This window comes from Daucus carota, chromosome 6, assembly GCF_001625215.2.
Source record: "Daucus carota subsp. sativus chromosome 6, DH1 v3.0, whole genome shotgun sequence".
Classification (NCBI taxonomy): Eukaryota; Viridiplantae; Streptophyta; class Magnoliopsida; order Apiales; family Apiaceae; genus Daucus; species Daucus carota.
In genome coordinates this window covers 32,674,457-32,698,665 of record NC_030386.2, presented here as the reverse complement: position 1 = coordinate 32,698,665, position 24,209 = coordinate 32,674,457, and the positions used below count along the sequence as shown (strand labels likewise).

At 32.9% G+C, this 24,209-nt stretch overlaps 3 protein-coding genes and 1 non-coding gene across 5 annotated transcripts; 2 read left to right on the top strand and 2 right to left on the bottom strand.

Annotated features, from left to right (window-relative positions):
* Nucleotides 1–810: 810 nt before the first annotated feature.
* On the bottom strand, nucleotides 811–3,176 carry LOC108225566 (uncharacterized). 2 transcript variants are annotated; one of them, XM_017400459.2, is made up of 4 exons: nucleotides 3,074–3,176; nucleotides 2,516–2,677; nucleotides 2,028–2,190; nucleotides 811–1,197 (listed from the first exon to the last, which is right to left on the bottom strand). In XM_017400459.2, the coding sequence occupies exons 2-4, from the start codon at nucleotides 2,651–2,653 to the stop codon at nucleotides 989–991; spliced, it is 510 nt and encodes a 169-aa protein (XP_017255948.1). In that variant the 5' UTR covers nucleotides 2,654–2,677; nucleotides 3,074–3,176; the 3' UTR covers nucleotides 811–988. The 2 variants fall into 2 exon arrangements, with proteins under 2 accessions (XP_017255948.1, XP_017255947.1); XM_017400458.2 differs by having other exon boundaries at nucleotides 2,979–3,160.
* A 4,019-nt stretch (nucleotides 3,177–7,195) lies between these two features.
* LOC108227931 (mRNA-decapping enzyme-like protein) lies at nucleotides 7,196–14,273 on the bottom strand. Its single transcript, XM_017403331.2, has 8 exons — nucleotides 13,874–14,273; nucleotides 12,713–12,753; nucleotides 12,411–12,460; nucleotides 12,103–12,247; nucleotides 10,365–10,421; nucleotides 9,472–9,592; nucleotides 8,679–9,137; nucleotides 7,196–7,543 (listed from the first exon to the last, which is right to left on the bottom strand). Exons 1-8 carry the CDS (start codon nucleotides 14,030–14,032, stop codon nucleotides 7,487–7,489), a joined length of 1,089 nt encoding a protein of 362 aa, XP_017258820.1. The 5' UTR covers nucleotides 14,033–14,273; the 3' UTR covers nucleotides 7,196–7,486.
* A 2,040-nt stretch (nucleotides 14,274–16,313) lies between these two features.
* On the top strand, nucleotides 16,314–20,763 carry LOC108227932 (peptidyl-prolyl cis-trans isomerase CYP18-2). Its single transcript, XM_017403332.2, has 6 exons — nucleotides 16,314–16,474; nucleotides 16,570–16,665; nucleotides 18,094–18,161; nucleotides 18,751–18,884; nucleotides 20,237–20,321; nucleotides 20,484–20,763. Exons 1-6 carry the CDS (start codon nucleotides 16,400–16,402, stop codon nucleotides 20,527–20,529), a joined length of 504 nt encoding a protein of 167 aa, XP_017258821.1. The 5' UTR covers nucleotides 16,314–16,399; the 3' UTR covers nucleotides 20,530–20,763.
* A 1,531-nt stretch (nucleotides 20,764–22,294) lies between these two features.
* On the top strand, nucleotides 22,295–22,397 carry LOC135147450 (small nucleolar RNA Z266). The gene has a single exon (XR_010285024.1). It is a non-coding gene; the product is annotated as a small nucleolar RNA Z266 (small nucleolar RNA).
* Nucleotides 22,398–24,209: the final 1,812 nt, after the last annotated feature.

Below are 24,209 nucleotides of genomic sequence, written 5' to 3'. Positions count from 1 at the left end.
TTATAGAAGCCTCAAAATGCGAGCAGACAGTGAACGTAAACAACCTGCTGGGACGGAGGGAGTAACAAACATGAAAAGGAAATTCAACTAAAATCTAAAAAACTTTCTAAGATACCATCTCTAGAATACTTCTCTCAAGACTAACTCATCAGAGTTCATCTGTTTGGTCACATCAGGATATGATTAATTACAAAGATATACATGTTGAATTAAAAATATAAAAATGGTCAGTATACCACCACAAATGGAGCATACGACACCCACAAAACATATTAATGTATTAGCTTGTCAGAATACTAGACAGTTTGACATTACTTTACATAATAGTCTTTATCACCCACATAATGATATAAGACGACACACGGGAACAACTCCATTCCGAATATGAAGTGAAAAGCTATTACTCACTAGAGTAACTAAAGGCTAAGAGCTTTCAGGAAAAAAATCAAACAAATTCACCCTCCCATAAGCATCAAGATATAAATATTTATGTCCTAAACTCCTAGGAAAAAGGTTCTTTTGGCCTCATCAACTATCTTTTATATCTAATCGCAGATGCACACATTCAGCCACTAGTTACAACTGGCAGAAGATTTTCAAATATTTGTATTGCAATCAGTATTTATCGACTCACAAATTTTGAAGCTACCACAATAGATTTTCAATCTATATGACGAATGAGTTTGTGCGTAATTCTGTAATTCTATTTCACAGAAAATGCATTCAACAAAAATGAAAGGAAATTTAATAAAATGTAGATACAACAACCCGAAAGATACAAGCATGACTTGTATGAAATGGCAAGTGGTAGAATCGAAAAGGGAGATGCTGAAATTTTCCATTATTATAGTCACCATAACTTTCTTATATAACAGCAAATTCATTCTAGATCTTCTATACTATCACACTGAAAATACACATTCAGTTGCAACAGTTGATATGCAGAAAAACTCACAAACTGATATGTTTTATTGAGCGCTAAGGTCCTTCAGGACGCCTTCTTGATGTCTCCTTTCTTTTCGCTGTCTTCTTTCTGCTGAGAATCATATTCTTCTTTCTTCTCCATGACTTCTTTGATACCTTCTTGATACCCTTGTATAAAGCTCTTGAGACCATCTCTATAAGCTGAAGCTCTTGTCATGTAAACACGCTGCAAAGCTGGCCTAAGAGCCTCCATGCCACCTCTTGCAGCCACCGCTAAAAAATTTAAAGCAACATATAGTGTAACCTATAAGAGCTCAGCTGAAATAATTATCAAATTCAGAAACAGAATATGATCATGTTCTGAGTCTTCTGACAAAACATGGGAAGGTAGTTTAGAAAGGGATCTGAAGTAAAATCACCTACATCATGATTGTGAAAGTAGTAATGATTTACAGCATAAATTTCGTTCAACAAAGATAATTTTCCGGGTACTGCAAAATCTGTATTATCTAGGTAAAGACAAAAGGAAACTAAACATAATGAAGATATTAGCGATTATCTTTTTCTAGTTGAGATGAGCAATTACGGTATACTACTAATACTTAAATCAAGGACTAAATTACCACTCAAAATTAAAACCCCCTATAATTGTAGCTATGTGCATCTATACGTTGATTTCTTTAAATTTATGACGTGAATATGAAGATCATACAACTATTGAATTGTCGATTATAATTTTTTTGCAATCTATGTGGCCTGCGCACGTTTATAAGCGATCAGAGTTGACCAACCCCTTTGCTTTCTTCACTTCTTTGTCGTGAAAATTCTTGCCATAGTTTAAACAAAGAATGGCAGTAGGTTCTTCTGGGTGCGCAAAGTAAAACCCTATGCTCTAGAAACATTGAACATTCAAACAGGACCAATTGTTTTCTTACTTTATTTCAGAATTTTGTTGGATTACATGCCAAATTTCTAATCTTGAAACGATACCTGTAGATGTCATTGCATTATTTTATGGTCCTATACTGTACTACTTTATTTAGTGATTAAGTATATTCAAATTTATAATGGTGACTAAACAGCACATTAACGGAGGTTCTTACCAAGATCTTCTAAAGTTGAGGGCTCTTTCTGTTTGTTTATATTGCCTACCCCATTGGGCTTATCTTCACTCCACTCATTCGCCTTGTAATCATTTGGGCGAAGATCAGGACCGATATCCCTTACCCAGCTTGCACAATACAACCTAGATGCTTCTTTCAAAACCTGAAGAGTAAAGAGTGATGATAGAAATATTAATGCTTGCAAGGAACTTGGCAAAAAAAGTTCCTATTAGTAACATAGATAGGAGTCATAAAAGCTAGTTAAAATGACCTATGAAATGGAGACATATCATGCTATCGACATATCTAAGAAAGGCATTTAGAAAATTGATTATAGTGTAAGTGACACAATAAACTTATTCTTAACTCTATGCAGTACAATAAGACAAATTGGCTTAGGGGTTGGAAATATACACCAATGCAACTTTAATTTGAACATTCCCAATGGCATAGACAAATATTGGCAGATAAAAAAGAAGAATACTCACTAAGTAACGCTCTTTCCAAGTTAATTTTCTGCGCTTCTTAAAATGAGGCGGGTCAGGTAAAGACGATGGAAATGCAATTTCCTTCAAATCATATCGAACGTAATCAGAAACTTTCCTCCACACCACCTTCAACTTCATTTCGATATCTTAGCAACCAAACATCTGAATAGTTTATAAAATACATAAATAACAACAATAACAGAAAATTACACTCGGAAAACGAATGATACCTCTAGCAAGTTACACAAGTAGCTTCTTCAAAGTAACAAGGTATTCATTTGAATCAGAAGTATATTTTCAATTTTTATAATTACATGCGTGCATACATGGATTAGATCAAACAAATATAAATAATTTTGATATATCTTTCGGACACATCTACAAACACCTGGAGGGCATTTTAGAAAACATATAACCTCATGGTAAGAAAACCATAAACAAATGACAAGCGAGAAAACAATACGTAAGATTAGATGAAGAAGCAACTCAGTGTCTCAGTCACGCCGCAGGTAATACTGTAACTGCGAGTATACTATCGGTTGCTGATGCTGTCTGTACCTGGTACTAAAACACTCTGACTAAAGTGTGTGAGGTTTTGTTACTACTGTACAGGGCCTTTATAACTTTTCTAAAAAAACACAGCAAAGAAATCGCTTAAAGAATCTTTATTTTATAGGGTGAATATTTTTGTATTTTGTTGCAAAAAATTACTCCGTCCCCAGGTGGTTTACTGGAACGAGAGTTTGGTATCATTTTAATACCCCTGTAAAAAATTATTCTATAACTTATTTTCTATTATTTTTTTTGAATAAAATTTTGATATTTTAATTTTTATACATAAAAAAAATTCGAAAATAAATTATGAAACTATATTATATAAACGCCTTAAAATACGTGTCGAGCGGTCAATAAAAATTGTAAAGAAATGAGAGGAACGGAAGGAGTAATATGCATTTTTTAATATAAATATTCGTGACTCAATAGTTAATATGATTAAAAATAGGAAGGAAAGAAAATAGCTTGGATTTATATAATTGTTACCTCTAACTCATTGTGAAAAGCGTAAATACTTATTTATAAGCGATATAAATCTAAATAAAATTTAAAGGAAAAAAATAATAAAACAGCAATCAAATGTAACCGCAATACTCAAAAGTCCAAGATTTATTATTATTATTATTATTACTATTATTTACATTTGGCCGCCCTTTATATTTTTCCAAATATTAGAAAGAGACAGTTGCAAACTCTTAAAGTTATATATTACTATTTTATTAATTTTTTTATCATCTAGCTTTTACATAAAAAGCTATCTTCTAGTTTGAGCTATTATTTATTATTATTGTATTATTGCGGTGTTGAAGTATTGGATAATTCTTTTCTTTTCCTCTTAAGTTAGTTTCTTTTTGATAAATATTTTTATTAATTGAAAGTCTTCTTATTTAATTACCTAAGTTAATTTTAGGATTTAAGATTGCATATCACTAATATTTTTATATACAATTAATTAATATGAATTCTATATAATTGCAGCTATAATCATTTGAATATTCTGAATATATATAATAAACCATTTGCAGAAATATTTCAATAAATCAAGTGCCATAATAAATTGTTACACGAAAAATACTAGATGTTCTGGAAACTATTCTCATAAATTATAATAGAAAAAATATTAGAGATCTCAAAAATTATATGAAGTGAAAATGATAAATGTTAGATCTCATAAGTTTCTTAATTTTATGAAGTGAAAATAAGTAACAAAAATCACGATTTTAATGATATTTTATTTAAATTTGAATAATGTTATATTTTATTTAGAATATGAGAAAAATAAATAACATTATGATTAACATCACATTAAAAAGTCACATTGATATAAATTGGGCGAAAAATTAAATTTGCATTTTTTTTTGAAACTTTAAATTTGCATTTAAATGAGTGTGATATTAGAAATATAAGTCAAATTTAGAATAAAATAAAATTGGGGTTTTTTCATAAATACATAGGAAAAAGTAAATTTTTGCAAATTTACTTTTCTCAAGAATAGCTATTTGCAGTTTTACTACACTAAATTTCTAAATTGCAAAAATACTGCCCCTCCCTTCTGCAACTGAATGCAACCTCGTATGCAACTGCAACTCCTGATTTCAAGTTCCAGTTCTCAAATGTCATTTTCGACCTCATCCTTGGAATCCATATATATATGGATTCCAAGGATGAGGTCGAAAATGACATTTGAGAACTGGAACTTGAAATCAGGCATTCAGTTGGTTGCATTCAGTTGCATATGGTTGAATGCAATCTCATATGCAACTGAAAACTGTAAGTTACAATTGATGTATGAGTGCCCCTAGCGGGGCCATTAGATCAAAATAGAATCAACTGAATGCAACCTCATAAGCAACTGAATTTTTTTAGGGTGGGGTGATATTGCGGTGGATTTGGGTTGCAGGCCCCGCAGGAGCAATATTCAACTGAATATGCAATCTAATAAGCAACTAAATGCAACTGAAAACTGTAAATTACAACTGATGTATGGGTGCCCCTGGCGGGGTCATTAGATCAAAATAGAATCAACTAAATGCAACCAAATGCAACTGAATGCAACTAAATACCTGATTTCAATTTCCAGTCTCCAAATATCATTTTCGATCAGATTTTCAGAATATATATATATATATATATATATATATATATAGATTCCAAGGATGAGGTCGAAAATGACATTTGAAAAGTGGAACTTAAAATCAGGCATTCAGTTGCATATGAGGTTGCATATAGTTGTAGGGGAGGGGGTAGTATTTTTGCAATTTAGAAACTTAGTTTAGTAAATATGCAATTAATTTAGGAAGATGGTATTTTTGCAAATAATATCCTAAAAAGTAGTATATTTGATAAATTCCCAATAAAATACTAGTCATATCACAGTTCCACTGCCTTATATACAACATAAGAAACTCCAGCTAAAGCATATAAAAGTCGTAAACTACCACTCCTAGCATTTTTCTTCAGTTTCGGACTTCGTTCACCATTGATCCCCAGTAAGTTGAGCTAAACTCGTACCATGGACTCACTAAATATGGATAGACGCTTGCCTCCACTAGGAACAACACCATACTCTGACATGCCTAGATTAATTATATCGTGTCTGCAATGTCGTCTTGAATGCATAGTGAATGAGTCGCCTCTGATAATTTGGCATGCAGTAAATCAGTGGCACAAACTTTAGAGATTTGATGGTATTGTTTGAAAATATATTTTTTTTTTTCACTGTGCAGGGACGGAAGATGGAAAGATGGAGGTCACTGTGATAGGAATACCTCACCAGAAACAAACTACACAAACATGGAAGCTGAGATACATCAAACAATCTGTATGTTTCCCGTGTAATCAAGCAAGTAGAAAGCAGAAATAAAAACGTGTATTTCTTAAACATCGCCTATAATCTAACAGAGTTTAGGAAAGATGGTCACCCTTCTAAGCATCGGGAGGCAGGCACTCCGGGTAATGCACCACAGGACTGCAGCCATTGGTGCTTACCCGGAGTTCCAGACACTTGGAATGAAGTTCTCTAGGCTCATCTTTTGTCAAGAGACTTCAAAATCAGGCCAAAGTGAGAGGAATTCACCTTATCAGGGAGAACCGCGTGCCTTTGTGGCTCCTTGAATCCATACATGATACATGGATGGATTTTCTAAGAAAGACAATTTGATGAAATGGAATACATATTTCATCCAAATACCTTAAATTTGAACTTAGAACATTTAAATAGGGCATTGTCGGACTTGCTCTTAGCATTAATTTGTTATTCTAGATTGGTCTATTACAAAATGAATTTTTGATTTTATTAATCTTTTATCCAAAATTTAATAAAATAATGTATATATATAAAAAAATCAGATAATTAATTGAGATATTTTGACAACTAATAATAATCACTTTAATAAATATTCCTGACATTGTGATAGAACATTAAATCCACACAAAAATGAACACCACATATAAATTATGTGTTTGGCTTTGGCGTGCACTCATAAAAATACATATATTAGAAAGTACATATATAGTATTCCCTCTCATTTAATTCTATACATTTTTCTTTCTTGTATGTCTCACTTAATTCTATACATTTCAAAATTTTCCCAAATTAGTTAATGAGTCCTTAATGGGTCCCACTACTATACCCACTTTTTTTCTCTTTCTCATTATTTCATACTACTTTATACACTTTTCTTAATCTCCGTGCCCATTTCATATGTATATTATTGGACGGAGGGAGTATAATTTAGTGAAAAATATACATTTTTAACTTATAAGTTATAAACTACTTAAATCGAACGAAATTTAAACAATACAACATTACATATAATATAAGTTACTAAAGTTAAAATAGAAGAATAAATAAATATGCATTCCAATATAAAAATACAAATGATCAGTCAATCTATCATTTAATAATATAAATTACATATATACGATAAATACAATAGTTTAAATGAAAAATGAAAAACATTAAAGTACATTCTTTCAAAAAAAAAACCATTAAAGTACAAACAAACAAAAAATAAAAATATCGCTGCATTGCATGGTTATGAGCTAGGATTTTAAATCTGACCGAGACCAGAATATAAATATATTCATCTAAGGTAAGATACTGCTAAAACTAAAACACAAACATCAAATCCAAATCCAAGATGCAAATATATATTCTGAAGCAGAACTAGGTTTAAATCTTAAAAAAAAAAAACAAAAAACAAAAACAAACAAACAAACACCAGAAAGTATGTATACTTTCAGTAAAAACATGTGCTATGCCTATTCTATATACCCATCCAAGTTGATTGCCAGCAGACAACAGTGCAATTTCTCCATTAAAATTGCAAAGCTGACCATCTATACACAATATGACCGTTCAAGCATTTCCTGGTCCATACGCAGGCGAATGCTCCCCCATTGTTCTTAAATAGTCTATGATTGACGCACTTTTAGCAACGCCTGGTAGAACATTTCGATAAACTGATTTTCCTGCGGAAATTAAAAGAGGTAATTATGTCAAGAAAATTTAGAAAAGAATTCTACAGCCGAGACTGTATATGACAGCTTCTTTCCACATAGAAAGAGTTATTTAAAAAAACAAAAAAAACAAGTACATATAACAATATATTAATTTTATGTTTTTGAATCAACTTCAGGAGTTTTATCAACAAATTATCAAAGACTAAAATAACTTGGAATAAAAAACATACTGACCCAGGTGCAGCATATCCAGCTCTTGATTATGGTTAAAGAAGATAACTAGAAAACGCGTACCCGTAGGACTCTGAAGTGCGTAAATGATGAGCTTTTTTTCCAGAAGTACAAATTTTTATCTGGTTTTGACACTGTTTTGTCTTTTATAGAAACATAGATGGTTACAGATTGAGGTGAGAGCAAGTCCAATGCTAGATGCTATATATCTATTGCTATTGCTATAATATAGCACCAAAAAGTGTTTTTTGGTGCTAAAATAAAACTTGCACTCCAATGCTAAGTTCTATAACTTGTTTCAAATTTAACCAACTCATTAATTTTTACCTAACTTCTATATAGAACCAACTCTTTAACTTTTACCTAACTCATCAACTCATTAACTAGTTTCCAATTTCTATTTATTGATGATGTGGCAACATGGATGGATCCATCCTTGGTTTCAAATATAGAACCAAGGATGCATCTATGCATGGATGCATCCAAATATAGCACCCCTTTGGAGTTGAGTTTTTTTACTTTTGATGCTATAATATAGCAATAGAACCAAGTATAGCATTGCATTGGAGTTGCTAATGTTTGTGTCCATTGACGTTATTTACTTTCAGACATTAGTTTGGGAACTCAAATTCTTAGTTGATAATACTTGATGCAACTGGATTATGAGAAAGTGAAATCAACTTGTACAAGTTGGGCAGATCAAGACAAACAAGATCCTATTCATAACTATTTTCTTGGGATAATTACAAAGAAGCAGTTGCATATTATAAAGAAAAAAGTTGAATTTTTTTTTAGGTTTTCCGACACTGCATAGGGTAAAAGTTACTAACATTAGAGTTTTTCTTTGAAAAAAAATTACTAGTTTCAGTAGCACTCATACCAGGAGGGGCAAGAAAAGATAAACTGGACATACCTGAACAAGTGCCATAAGCGCATCGCGGACTTGATCTCTACTTAATGATCCATGATTTGGTGGGGGGTATGTGACAGGAGTAAAAGAGACTGGTGATGAGGGTGGTGGAAAAGGTTGAAGCATTGGAACGCCATGAGAGCGTTGTACATTTGGGTGAGGGTGAATAGCAGTTGGCATAGATATAGCTACAAGCTGAGTTGACTGCCCAGACGAAGAGGATGGTATAAAGAAGGAAGAGGGCGTGAGAAGGCTGGTGACCTGATTGTTGCTGTTTACTGGGTCAGTATTCATATCTACTAGAACTTGAGATGAGGCCAGAACAGACTTAGGATGGGTTGGGATCTGAAGGGATGGTGCAGGAGCAGGGACAGCAATGGGAACACGAGATGACACAGGGATGGGGCCCAGCTGTCCAGAGTTAGCGACATTTGTAGAACTCTGTCCAATACTTGTGGCTGCCTGCATACACAGAAGAAAAAATGCTTTAGAATGTTATACAGCATGGAAATCTTTCCTTTTCTTGTCACTCTTTTCCTTCTCTTGTGTTCCAAAGACATTTTAGGCAAATTGAGAACTAAGATGTTTAGCTGAAAGATTTATTGATTAAACAAAGTAAAAGAGCTGCTCTCAGAAGCCAGGTATATACTAAAGATTTCCTTCCATATTTAGAAGAAACAGTCGTAGTTATAGAACCTAAGATGATTAACAAGCAGTTGCTAACACGAGTCACAGACAAATTGTTACTGACAAGTGACTAGTGATCAGTTGAAACTATGTTCATACAGAAACATACATTGAACAAGTTTAAAAAGGAAGAATCCTCAGGTACATATACAGATGCTGCTGGAAAAGATTGCTCCAGAGAAGCTTCAATAACTGCAGCGGTAGGTGCTGCTTCCAGTTCCCCGAACTCACTAAAAACATTAGATCATAATTTTGAATTTTATCAGAATTATAAATCAATACAATATAGCCAAGATAAAATATACTTACTACATGAAAGAAATGTGGATCTTACAAAATAAGTTTTAGAGAGTTTTAGAGTTTGATATGACAAAATTTGAGTTCAAGCAAGATTATCAAGTTAACTCTACAAATTTAAAATTTACTGGTATTTTCAGGCAGCAGATATATACTGTTCCCCACATCTTAATAGTGCCAGATAGTTTACAGAATATAACTTCATTAGTAGACCGGTAACTTAAACTTACTAATATTTGGTTAGCATATTTAAACTGTTTTTCATCTATAGGTTTAAGTAGCAACAAGGAAAAAATGTTCATAAAGCCGCCTGGATACCTGGTTGATTATGTGTCAATTCTGACAGAGGCTATGTACACTAGTAACTACCATCTCAATAAAGTCGGCATTTTCAGTACTGACATGTATGACAACCAATGTTGAGGGGTGTAGAAAGAGCTTGTTAAACAATAATTTTTAGGGAAATTATTGTTATCTCCGTAACCTTAACCTCACTTTGTCTTATAACACAAAGCAATCTTGTTATGGACATTCTCTATTTTTAACAGGAAGATCTTGTCTTTTTGGAGGCCAGGCATAGGCTGTTTGTTGTTATGTCTTATCCCACAGTGCTTTCGTGATTTCAAGTATCCATAACCACTAACAATTTTCAAGGTCGGACTCATTAGCAATTGAGGCTAATAACTTTGACAAAACTGTCATTACCTCTTGTTTGAAGATATTTTAGGCTTGGGAGAAACCTTAGCATATGCATTAAGTATCCTGAAAATAAGAAAAGAAGTATATAGATTAGAATTATCGCACGCATATGCAGAGAATATTTTGCACCTTATTGCATTTGTAACAGGAAGCCCATACGAATATTGATCTACTGTACTAATATATCTATATAGGTTGATTCAACGATTAAGGGTGTACGTGTGGGTGTGCATGGTGGGCAATGGGGGGTCACGGGAGCGTATAAGCAGAAGATAATGATCACATTGGCTGAAAAGAACTCCTGGTACAGACTAGTAATTACTTTGAGCAGTTTCTTGACTAGGCGTTGCAACAAACATAAGTGTAACCTGCAATCTTTATAATCATTGGTAGAGTATATTTAGTTCGTTATTATCGTGCTTTACACTGGTAAAGAAAGCAGTGATTCAGGATTATAATTAAGGGCATCTGATAATACAGCATTCATCACAAAGTTTAGAACACAAATTTAGGACCAACAACGCAACTTCCAAATATTCTCTACTTGTAATATTACTAAAGCTCCTCAGATTCAGAAATAATGATAATTCTTCTGTTGTGATATAAAAATGAGTTAAATAGCTAGAATAGAATATAGTATGTGTGTGTGTGTGTTATATTATATTCACAGACATACTTAAAAAAAGTGCACTTATGAGTGAAGCAACTCAGAACGAGTTTAAAGTGCATGGAAAAACTGGAGTAATGCAACTGCGCTTAAGAGCATGCTTCGAGTGCATCCGCACAGTGATGATGCAGGACAATGGTAGGGAGGGGGTTTAACAAGGGATAATGGCCTGCCTCTGAATAGAATCAACAAAAAGCACAAGAAATCTACACATTAATGTCAAAACATTCTTCTATAAATATATTCAACTTTAATAAAAAAATAATGGTTACAATTGTTTATAGATGTCCTAGTACTTGGAGAAAGTATAATCCTATATAGAAGGAAGCTATTCCTCAATTAATTATCAAATAACAATTATTACATCCTTGATTCTGTGATCCGCATAACATGGTGAGACACATAAGTGTGCTTCACTCATAAACTGGCAGTTCTGAAAATTAAAAGATTAAAAAATATCTAGTCAGTCAATTAAAATCAGATCAAGAATTCTTAAGAGACAGAATATGTTTGGGCAGCCCAGATAAAACCCTAATAATAGAGATGAGGACAAATTTGTGTTAAAAAAAACTAGCATGCTCTAGTCTCTTGTGAAATTAGTTGTCCCATCACTTCTGTTATTATAAGAATCTCGACTCTTGTTGATTACATTAACTTTAAAGAGACTAGTTTTTTAATTTTATTCTTTACCAATTTTATAATGTTTTAGCATCTATATATGAGTGCGGGTATTTTAAGTTTTTATGTATTGTGTGTTTTGCTTTGTGAAGTGTGCACTTACCAGTTACCATTAGCCCATTGCGCTTATGCTCCTGTTGCATTGTGCTTCAGTGCGAATTGCGTGTTCATTGAATATTTTTATTTTTAAGAATGTCATGTGTATATAGATTATTATCTTAAAAAATACCCAGGCAATTAGTCATGCACATATGGGGAAGTAAAAGATTTAAAAAAATTGTAGATACTTGTACATACATATATATATCCAGATATATGTATGTAGTAATGCTTCACCCTCTTATGCAAGTGTGCATATAATAAGTTCTACTAATCTGTGAACCAAATAAGACAGAGTACCTAGTAAAGAGATTAGCAACATCCTCGCATTCCTTTGGGTTGTAGAACCAAATTCCATTCACTTCCTGAGATGCATTGCGATACAACAAATATGGAACTTGAAGTTCAAACTCAAAGTCTCCTAGGAGATTCTCCACAAGATTTTCTGCGGACAATACAAAAATATCTAGGAGATAAAATTAAAAAATTGATGCATTGATGTGGACAATTCTGAAAGGTGTTTGATTCTCCTGCTGAAAATTTTGCGGGCTTTATAGTCTTTAAAACAAAAAAAAAAATTATAATTACAAATGACAAAGAAAAGTTACCTGTACTTCGCCGGTTCATAACAATGAACTGGAATCGCGGTTGAGTGTTCCTTCAAGGAGAGAAAATGTAGTAGGAAATTTAATAAATTGATCTAAGGTGACAGTCTCACATTGCAAATAAAATAATTTACTGGTTACATTACTGATAACCAAAAAAAGCCTGACATTCAAAGGCTAAAATTTAATACTACAATTATTTCATGAGTTGTAATTGTAACTTTCTTTTGTCCACAGATTTCATTTTAGGTTCAGCTTGTAAGGCCTTTTAAAAATAACCATCATATAAGTAAGTATTCATATACCTCTTGACAACAAAGAGGGAACCTTCAATATCCTTGCGATTCTGAAACCAATACAAAGAACAGAAATTAGGTGAAGCTTAAAATCAAACCAAACACGGCAATTCCTTCAATAACACCAAGTTGTGCACTAGATAAACACTAAACCCTTTAGTAGATTATATTGTGCCACGTGGATGTAATATGCACACATGTATTTAGTTTATTAGTGTTCAATTAATGAGGTTAAATGGAGATGACAGTAAAAGTTGTTGCTTGATTTTCACGTTGTGTTCTTCGGTGCCTTGATGTCTTTTGCAAAGAAAAGATTTAGGCTGACTCTACCCATAATTGGGATATTATGTCTTCACACCAAAACACAAGCAGGTCTATGCATAATTGAACTGAAGATTACAAAACATTATATTTTCAGATCCAACAAGAGAAAACGTAGTAGCTTTCCTGGATAGTTAATAATTTTTATTGAAAGAAGACAAGTCCTAAATTGGTTGTCCACATTTCAATCTACATTCGTAAAGTCTATTACAAGGGGTAAAATGATGTTTCATCCATTCTGCAAAATCCATCTCACTCAGATCCGCTGATTCTTTTACAGAAAGAATACACTTTTTTTTTGACGAGAATACACTTTTAAGTAATAGTAATCATTATAACTAAGTTCCCTCTGATGTCATAATTTGCTTTCCATGTAGTAACGCAATTAATATTAACCTTAATTTCCATCCTTGGGGGTAAAAGTAATTTCATACTACCAATCCTTCCATAAGAGAAGCAAGACATACAGATACTGCACAGCTAACAAGCCCTAGATAGTCAAAATGACTTGTAAACACATAGCTACATATGTAAACAACACCCATCCTTGACTTGCATAATAAAAAGTCAAAACCCTACCACCCTACCGTATTACCAAATCACCACAACATATCCTCAAGTTTTAAGTTATCAATTTTTAATGCTAATCTTAATTTATAATTAGAAATTCATACCTTAATGTCAACAATCATCTTCATTAACAGTAATCAGCATAACAATTATAAGATAAGAATGATCAAGATAACTTCGCCTAAATTGTACTTCAATCTCTCTCTCTCTCTCTCTCTCTCTCAGAGCAACAACAAAAAGTAAGATGAGAATGAAAGAGAAAAAGGAGGAAGCCAGTACCCAGTGATTGAGTTCGATGTTGAAATCGTAGAGAGTGACATGAGCAGCAGTGATGAGAATCTCTTCAATGAAGGGATCCATACGCTGGAGAACAGTGAGATTGAGCATGTTGGTGCTCTGATGGTTCAAGTGAGGCGTCAATTTTGTGGGATTACTCATTTCCACAAACCCTAGTACCGAAAGGGGGCAGATTTTAGGCACAATGTTTTGGCGGAGGAAATTGCCAAAATGGTTGAGCTCAGTAGAGTGAAAACAGATATTTATAGGTGCATTTACGGGGCGGAGAGAGCGAGGGACTGCTGCTTTATGCCCATTGTGGGCCACGGTAACAGCAATCGGCCCAACATACCGTTTTTTTAACAATGTGGGCCACAATTCTTCAGAAAAATACCCCGTATAATAATGATTTCGATCTCAATGTGATTATGTTATTTGTTTTGAATCTTTTGATCGATGTCAGTAGACATGGTTGTGTGCAAATACCCATTTTCAGAAAGCTGTAGCCATGACACCTTCCAGATATACGTGTGTGCAGTGTGCCTGCCATTTCCGATCCTTCTTCATACAACTCCTTGCTCTACAAAACAGATCTCAGAAGCAGGGCCAAACTAGGAATATTTTTTTTTAGGGATATCAAATAATTTTTTGAAAAATATTTATATATTTTTAGATTTTTAGAAAGACGCTTGTATAATATTGTAAAATTTAGAGTGATCAGAAATCGTCAAATTTTTTTAAGGGGACATGTGCCCCATACCTCTTATTAGATCCACCCCAACCCAAAAGTATCGCGTCTCGGGTGACCTACTTACCAACGGAGTTGTCGTTATTTATCAACTTCCAAATTTACTCAACAAACATATTAATAATTTGAGCCGAATCTAGAATGATTTTTATATTAAAATTATTATCACATTTCTCGTTTAAATTTTTTTTTATCATATATCTGATTTTTAAGAGAGTTTATTTTAAGCACTCAAATCGACTAAGACTGTCTAGTTTTTTAGTTCAAAAAAAAAAAGACTGTCTAGTTTTTTAAATACAGTAACCACATTAACTTTGATTAAATCAAGATCCAAATTCTGAAATTGTGATTGCATTGTTTCAATTTTCTTCTGTATATATTGATTCGATTTTAAATTTGTTTCACTCTTGTCATGGTACCAAAGACCTGTATGCTCTGAAATGATTAGGCTTAAAAATGGGGTGGGGAAAATGGGGAACCCGTCCCGATTAGGGCAGATCTGCCTCGCTTATATGGGGAATGGAGTAGTGATGGTGAATGATTTTCTGTCCCGCCAAAATATGGGGCAAGTATGGTATTTGTTGAATCCCCGTGAGGATTCTCCGCCCCGCCCCGCATATATTTAATATAATATATTTATTATATTTAATATTATTAATTTATAATACACAAAACTATAGTTTTACAATTTATAACTGTTTGATTTCTATAATCTTTAGTTTTTTGCTTTTAATATATATGTCTCGTATATTTTTATTAAATTCTGAAGAAAAGATTACTAAATTATAAAATAATTGTATAAAGTGTAATATATATTATAGCTGCGGGGCGGGACGGGGCGGGGCCAAATTATATTAAATCTCCGATGGAGCGGGGATGGGGATTAAAAATAAATCCCCGCGGGAAATGGGGCGGGAACGGGACAGAAAAAATTTATATGGGGCGGGATTGGAAAATGAAGTCCCCGCCCCATTTTTAACCCTAGAAATGATAGGACCTTGTCACACCTTTTTTTTGTCCATGTATGATTTGTGCAAGTTGTGTATATGCATAAAAAAATTAATGTGTATTACATGTGCTTGCATAATTAAAAAAATTCATAACTATATCACACCGGTGGTCAACTAAAAAATTCGAATTGCTTATGTCCAAAAGTAAATTATTATAGGAAAATTCTCCAATTTCATCTTTTTAGGCTATCGAATTACGACCTTGTCATAATTATTTTATCGTGTTTCAAGGATGTCGTATCCTTATTTAGATTAATCACCAGCATACTTTACTGGTTATGTTTTTTATATGTATATGATTTAAACACATATTTTATTTATATTTTGAACTGTCACACTATTATTATCCAAAAATTGAATATGTTGCATTATTCATTATTTTCACTATACGAAATTATCTGTGTAGGTATCAAAAATTAAAAACATTAAAAGTTAAATATTACACATTTCAATATCTTTCTGAAAAATACAACATCACAAGTAATTAATATTTACAAAGCAAGTTTAAAAAATAAATTTAATTAGAAAATATTCAATATATATATATATATTATAAAAAGATAAAATCAAATATAAAATCACAAAATAAACAAATTTTTTTTTTTTTGAAACTCGAAAATAAACAAACTTATTAAAACCAATTTTGCGGAAAATGAAAATTTAAACTCACAAATTAAACAAACTTATTAAAACCCTCGAATCTTCGTCTTCCTGGCGGTGTTGAGCAGTTTGGAAGTAAAAACTCAGCGAAAAGACGAAGAAAGAAGAAGGATGATGTGGCCCAGTGTAGAAGAAGGCCCGCCGGAGGTCACCCTCGAAACTTCCATGGGTTCATTTACTGTTGAGGTACCCACAGCTACATATAATTATATGTGCTTAGTTTTATATATATGAGATTTCCCGCTAATTGACACCTGGGTGTTGGGTTTAATACTTGTCAGATGTACTACAAGCACGCCCCAAAAACTTGCAGGAACTTCATCGAGCTTTCTCGCAAGGGTTACTACGACGGGGTCATATTCCACAGGATTGTTAAGGTTTTATATATCTCCACCTTTTTTTGTTTATTTTTTATTATTTTCCTGTTTATAATCAATTCAATGTATGCTATGAGCCTTGACGAAAAAATTGTTGATAACAGTACCGTCATACGCCATACCGTTTTCGATCACTATGCTTCTGCTAAGTTGAACGAAAACTATAAGATGTTATTAGAAGGGTTATTGGATTACCTATTTCTCAACATTGCTCAGTCAATAGAAAGTCTCTCTATATATTGCCCTTTATCGTTAAGATCTTAACACGCCCCAAACCCATCCAATCAAGGCCTTGTTTTAGTATTCTATGTTGCGTTTGGTCTGGGAGAATAGAATGGAATGAGATGGAATGACTAAAAATAAATGGAAGTAATTGGGTCAAGTCTTGAAAAAAATCAATTGAGTGCAAAATTGTTATGATGAGATTTGAGAAGAAATTGAGTAGAGCAAGGAATGAAGCATTTCTTATCAAATTGGGGTATGATCTCTAAGAAAGGGTGTAAGGAACGGAATGGAGGAAGGAATAATATTTATAATCAATTGGCCGTAACATTGCCAAACACAACATTAGGGCCCAGCTGTTCAAATTGTTGTATGTCGTGTGATTGTACAGTTTAATGAGTGTGAGGGGAATTTTAAATAATATATGATACAATTAATGCCTTCTTCTAACACCTTAGTGGTGTGTTTGGTTGGGGTGAATGAATTTGGAAGGAATGGAATGAAATTTGAAGTATATTATGAACAATGGTTCCAAAATTTTATTCCTTCCCCCATTCCATTCCTTACCTCCTATACCAGAGTTCACATCTCCATTTTGAAAAGGAATGTCTCATTCCCTCCTATATCCAATTTGTTCTCAAATTTCATCATAACAATTTTGCACTTATTCATATTTTTTGAAAACTCGGTCCTACCTCTTATATTTTCTCTTGTGTTTGCTCATTCCATTGATCCATTCCATTCACTCCAACCAAACACAACATAAGGTTTTAGGGGAGGTAGTTATTTTGAAGTAAAACGGGTCATTAGGAGCCGGACAGTACTCAACTTTAGTGTTCAAATCTACAATTTGAGATTATTGGGGTAGGATGATTCAAACTTAAGATCCCACAACTCTTATATCATATCAAGTTGCCGATTCTCATAAAACCTTATGGTCGTATGGTGTGTAAACAGCTGGATTGGATCAGATATCTTTAAGAATCTGCAACCTACTCTAGAAACGATACACATTTACTTGATCTCAGTGGGCATTAACAATGTAGCGAAGTTGATGTGAAATAAGTTGTCTATGGTCAGGGAGGATCTATTTGGTTCCCCCTTATTCTTTTTAAGTTTCCAAAACACAGGACTTTATAATTGTTATTGTGTCCATCCATCGTTCAATATATTTATTAACGTATACTGTTTATGCTTTCTGAGTAGGACTTTATTGTACAAGGTGGGGATCCTACTGGCACAGGAAGGGGTGGACAATCTATATACAACAACGGGTATGTTCTTTTCATTGAAGTTGCCAGTGTAAGAATTTTTTTTCACACAATTCATTTGGAATTTCATTAGTTGCCAAGAGCGTAATTGATCACTGTGCCCAATTTCATTAGCTGCTTAGATGAGTGTGTCCGTGATAATTGATGTTTTGATCTAGCGAATGGAGCTCACTAATTTATCATGTCCCCTGCTCCACTCTGGAGCTCCATAATGTGGCCAGGAATGATGCCTGTATAGTCAGGCTGCGAGTGATGCCTGAGATAGTTTCTTTGAGCATAGATGCATATTTCTATACTGTTCTAGACTTCTAGTGTTCTGTTTAGAATAGAATGTATTCGGTTTGATCATGTATACCCTATAAATATCTCCCTGCTGCATGTCAAGTAATATTGTCATGTGATTACAAATCATCTCATGTTTATCTTCTATTCATTAAGGAACAGAATGTTTTTAATATTGTCTGGTTCTTTAGATAACATGACACAGCAGTTATGTCACTGATTACTTGTGTCGTTCACTCGTTCTTATAGCCAATCAGGTTTCCAAGTTTTAGTGACTTTACTTTTCTCTGTTTTGGCTTATATGTTTCAGTGGCAAATTTGAGGACGAGATACACCCAAAGTTAAAGCATACAGGAGCTGGTATTCTTTCCATGGCAAATGCTGGTCCAAATACCAATGGAAGCCAGTTCTTTATTACCTTGGCACCAACACAGTCCTTGGATGGTAAAAATCTCAACTCAATATCAAATTACTGGACACCTTATTCAGCCCGCTGAGCTTTTTCTGTACCACAGTATATTAGTTTAGCCTAAGCACTGAATAAAATTTGCTACACTTTCTTCATCATCTGACCTTTTCTTTTTCGTATAAGTCAGACTTTATATTACCGCCCGGGCTTTATGTTCATGAAACTATAAACTGCCCTGGCGGATCAACAAAACTTATGGTGGCAGTAATTTTAGGTACATGTTATACCTTAGTCCTTATTATAGGTAGTAGTTTATAAAGAACTAACTCCCCCCTATGTTTTCTAATAGCAATCTTTAAAGTTTGTCCTCTTCGCTTTACAAAAATTAGAGAGAACATGCGATGCGCCAATGCCTAGACAACTGGGTGTCGGGATTGTGAAAAGATTTAAAGCTAGACCAACCTGATTCCTCTGGCATCGGTCTACTTTTGTGCATTGAAGTTGGGACATTTTATAGATTACAAGTAGTTTGCACTTTCACTTTCAAGTCCAACAAATTTCACGCCAATTTCCTCTAATTTTTTTTGAAGCTCTATTCTAATTTTGCTTGGTGAAACTTAGACTTGATTTTTTTACATCACATAGTAGTCCGCTCCCCACAAAAATGCCACCTTCGTTTTTTAGCATCAAATGTTATTATATCTTCAAGCACGATCTTGCGTGCAATTATTCAAGACACCTAGCTGATGTTTTCCCCTACATATATTATTTTTATTTCCTTTTTTTTTTTTATAAAGACTTTTTGGACTCCAATAGTAGAATGTTTGTGAATGATTTAGTGAATTTAGAAGACTGGATGGGGGAGGAGAGTGGATCTTTCCTAAAATGGCCAGTAGTTCAATTTTTGTTTCTTCCCTCGTTCTTCATCCATAAAAGGAGTGAACAATCAAAATTTTCCATAGAAATATATGGCTCATTCTCCATGCTCAACAGCCTTCTCTACTTACTCTTGGCATATACTTCTGAAAGAATCCATCGGTCTCATATACCTACTGTACAATCACACCCAGCAGTATTGATATCTAAACACCTTTTTACTGCAGGAGCAAAAATGTTATAATGCAAGATGATCTGTTGAATAATTACTGCATTTTGATAGGCAGCACATTTAGGGTTTCTGTCAATACATTTGATATTATTATCTCTTAGTAGAAGATCAACAGGACACTAGTAAGATTGTAAGAAGCAGTTTGAATCTGACATATGATCGGTTTTGGCGAGGGACTTGCTAAATTGTTTTCTCACATCTTTCATTGCTCACTATTTAGTGTTACTATTAGCAAATGCTCATTCTATTTGATGTGTGTTTGTTGTTTATCTTATTCAGGAAAGCACACAATATTTGGAAGAGTGTGCCGAGGAATGGAAATTGTTAAAAGACTTGGTAGTGTTCAAACTAATAATAATGACAGGTATGTTGATTATTAAAGACCGTGTATACATATGCTTGGTTTCACTTTAGCATAAATTTGTTCCAAGTGAAGTAATCTGTAAGATAGGTTCATGAACTGTTATTGTTCAGTATAACTATCTTTTTGTGCAATCACGTATTAATACTCCTTTTCTTTTATTAGACCTATACATGAGGTGAAGATACTGCGTGCAGTGGTTAAAGTTTGAAGTTGCATTAGCATGCAGCATTTAATGTTTGACTCAACAATATTGTTGGAACAGTGGTGAAATGGCGGGTTTTCAGGTCTATGATATTCTGTATTTTGAAAAGATGAAACGACACTGTGTTGTTTTCTTGTATTTCTAATTATTATGAGAGTTAAAGCCAATGATAACTGAATGTTGAGCATTGTATCAGATATTAGCTTAGCTTCTGGACGTTCTGAATTATTGTTTTGATCATTGATCGGCTTCTTTAGGCCTCTACCTTTTCCAAATGTTTTATGTTACAAATTGCATTACATCGGGGTAGAATGCAGAGATGATTTTAAATGCCTATTGGGATTAGAAAAAACTGGTTCAAAGTTGTTGCAGGACCTTCCCATGTTACTCCCTCGTCCAACGACCCAGCGAATATTATCCTCTGTTGGGACAGAGGACTTGGCATGTATTTCAAAATTTAATTATCGTCTCATAAATTATTTTATAGCTCTTCTTTTTTTAATAAAAATATAATATTTAAATTTTTATTTAGAAATAAAAAATTCAAAAACAAGTTATAAAATTATAATTTATAAGAGTTTTAAAATGAGTTTCAAGTAATGGGGAAAAAAATGAGTGATAAAAAATATATAAGAATGAGCGACTCAGAGAGTTGGATGGTTGGAGTGGAAGTGAAACTGAATGGGACTGAAGTGGGATTAGTGTATCAAGTTGGTCACCGAAGTAAAAAACGGTATCAAGATGATCACTAACGTCATCATAAATATAAAATAAGTCCCCCGAAATATGAGTTCAAGCCGTAAAAGTATTTTTTATAGAATTTTACATATTATTTTTGAATGTCACTACAACCAACTAAAAGGTTATGACTTCTAATATTTATTTCTAGTATTTATGATAATAAACATGATAAAATCTAAATATATTATCATAAATTGTAATTTTAGTTACGATCACTGATCACGAATTCACGATGAAGGTCCAAACTATGAAATATTGTTCTGTATTCTTATCTAGTAAGGTCCAAACTGAATTGTAAATATTATTGAAATATTTAAATTTCTGATTATCGAATTAATTATCTATTGTTCTGTATTCTTATCTAGTAAGTTTGATTTAGAGTAACATTAATATTGCGTTTGAATTATGCAAGACATATAAAACATGGAATGAAAAATAATGTTGATCTCTTATAAGGATTGGGCCACATACTCACGCTTTTGTAAAATAAAGCCCAAATCTAAAGCACATGGGCCTCTATTAGAAAACTAGGGCATCAATCCACCCCATTGTCCAGTACTACATATATAAACATCATCGCCGCTTCAACATATCTATCTAACTTGCCTCATCTATCTAGAATTCATATACTACTCAATTTGATTCGAAATTGCTTTGATTTTAGTTGTTTTGTCGAATGCGCGGCCCTTAAGATCGCCTTCCAGCACCAAATGGAAGCGTTTTGAGTCATAGCCGCGCTACATCAACCCTCTGTTTATATATGTTTTGTATGTAAATTTCGGGAGTTTCATCTGGGTTTTCCTCTTGAGACTTTCCCATCTCCCATCCAAATCACCGAGCTATTCTGTTTGATTATGCATATTTCTATTTTTTTTGTTAAATCTTCAGATTTATCTGTTGATTTAATATCAATTAATGGGGATTTGTACAAATACAAAGTTCCTGAGTGACTCTGATTTGCTGGGATACATTTTATTAAAGTGGTTAATGTTTTCAAAATTTTTGTTGAATATGAAATTTATCTAGTGGATTTGAGCAAGAATGATGATACAATTAGATGTGTTAAAGGTGAAGACCTTAATGAACTCAACAAATTGAGGCATTATTCATTCATACTACCTGACTTGCTCCGTATTTGTATTTTGTTGAATTTGTTTTTTAAATTAAATATGAGTTTCTGCATCTTTTATTTGATTAAATGGGGAGGCAAGAATGAGGAATAATATTTTATGTGAGTGGAGAAATCTCCTGTGAGCTCTAAATAAAAAGCTTATTGATATTCTGACTTGCCTGTTTAACAACAAAATTAAAGAATTTGCAAAGAGTTCTCTTGATCAATTTTAGCTATCGTGGTGTTTTGATTCTTTGTTGTCTTTGTTTTACAACTCCTACTGATACGACTAACAGTATTGGCTATTGGATCGGTTTTAGAGCCGAGTCTTATTACTTGACAAGGTAATCTGAATTTAAGAACATTGTAAATTAAAAGCGCATATTGATGTTTTTTTTGCTTGTGGCAGATTCACAGTGATTTCTTGAAGTTTTAGATTAAAAATGATGTTTTGTTCCAGGTGATTTATAGTAAAACTAGTTGAAAAGCCGCACGTTGCGACGACCCTATAAAAATTATATTAATAATTCAATATTAATATTTGTCGAATGCAATAATTTTGTGGCTGTCTATAAAAAATATATTAATGATTAAAAATTAATATTTGTAGGATAAAATAAATTTTATATTATAAAAATCTTGATGTAATACCAATACTAATATATAAAATTGCAAAATTGGACTATAATTCATGGTGAAAAAATGAAAATAAATTTCTACATGTAATTAATAATTTAAAACACGACGAATCTTGATTTTCTTTGTATTTTTTTTTTGAAAAGTAATCATGTTCTTACATTGTGACCTTTCTTCTAAGTTTTTGATTGATTGTGCCTAAAAACATCTAACTTAATTCCGTGAGATAGTGGTCTATAACTATCATTTATTTTTTAATACTGTATGAACAGTTTTCACTTAAAAGTTGTTTGAACGGAGCAAACAGATAATGCATGAATAATATTTTTTTGTGTACAAAGTAAATCATATAAAAATTAACAACAAACATGTCCGATGAAAAAAACAAATATTATAAAAGAATAACCAACAAACATACATCACTAATAGTTAATTTATTGATATCATCCATCAATATCATGTCAAGACTATATTCTTCTCCCGTGTTTGGATCTGTCGACTCCTACATAGTGGTTTATAACTACCTTTGCTTGCAACAACTTTTATTTTTTTAATACCGTATAAACAGATTTCACTTAACATTGTAAAAAAATGGCACCACCGAGTTAGAAATCGAGCAAGAGAACTAATTTTTAATACCGTATAAACAACCTTCACTTATTGTTGCAAAAAAACGGCACCACCAAGTTAGAAATCGAGCAAGAAAACTATCACCAGAGAGATGTAGGATTGTGGTACTGAGAGAGAGTATGTTGTGTTTAGATATGTTGTGTTTAGATGATCCAAAAGCCTACAAGCTATAAGGGTATTTATAGGTGCAGAGAGACTTGTGTGCTACTATTTCCCATAATTAAATAATCTGAAACAAAATCAGATTAAAACTTTCAAACTGCTATATTCCATAAATAATCTAAATCTTTTCCATAATTAAATAACCTGAAAAAAAATCAGATTAAAACTTTCAAACTGCTATATTCCATAAATAATCTAAAACTAAAAAAGGTAGTTCTAATTTTTGATATTTTTCATCCGAAAATTGCAGAAAATTAAAAAAATAGAACGAAGCGATGTGAGAGTCGCCACCTACACGCCCCTCGCTTCTCCTTTATATAAGTATATTGATTGATGATTGAAAGATAGATAAAAAGATAAAAAAAACGGGAAATAGAAAGACGGAATGATGAAATAATGAAAATTA

Excerpts from the sequence above, each read along its gene's own strand:
- LOC108225566 (XM_017400459.2), bottom strand. The coding sequence starts at position 2,653 with ATGAAGTTGAAGGTGGTGTGGAGGAAAGTTTCTGATTACGTTCGATAT. Across the intron at positions 2,191-2,515 it reads CTTGGAAAGAGCGTTACTTA|GTTTTGAAAGAAGCATCTAG; the intron begins GTGAGTATTCTT and ends TTTACTCTTCAG. Across the intron at positions 1,198-2,027 it reads CTCAACTTTAGAAGATCTTG|CGGTGGCTGCAAGAGGTGGC; the intron begins GTAAGAACCTCC and ends TAAATTTTTTAG.
- LOC108227931 (XM_017403331.2), bottom strand. The coding sequence starts at position 14,032 with ATGAGTAATCCCACAAAATTGACGCCTCACTTGAACCATCAGAGCACC. Across the intron at positions 12,754-13,873 it reads ACATCGAACTCAATCACTGG|AATCGCAAGGATATTGAAGG; the intron begins GTACTGGCTTCC and ends TATTGGTTTCAG. Across the intron at positions 9,138-9,471 it reads CCTTTTTAAACTTGTTCAAT|GCAGCCACAAGTATTGGACA; the intron begins GTATGTTTCTGT and ends CTGTGTATGCAG.
- LOC108227932 (XM_017403332.2), top strand. The coding sequence starts at position 16,400 with ATGATGTGGCCCAGTGTAGAAGAAGGCCCGCCGGAGGTCACCCTCGAA. Across the intron at positions 16,666-18,093 it reads TATTCCACAGGATTGTTAAG|GACTTTATTGTACAAGGTGG; the intron begins GTTTTATATATC and ends CTTTCTGAGTAG. Across the intron at positions 18,885-20,236 it reads ACCAACACAGTCCTTGGATG|GAAAGCACACAATATTTGGA; the intron begins GTAAAAATCTCA and ends TATCTTATTCAG.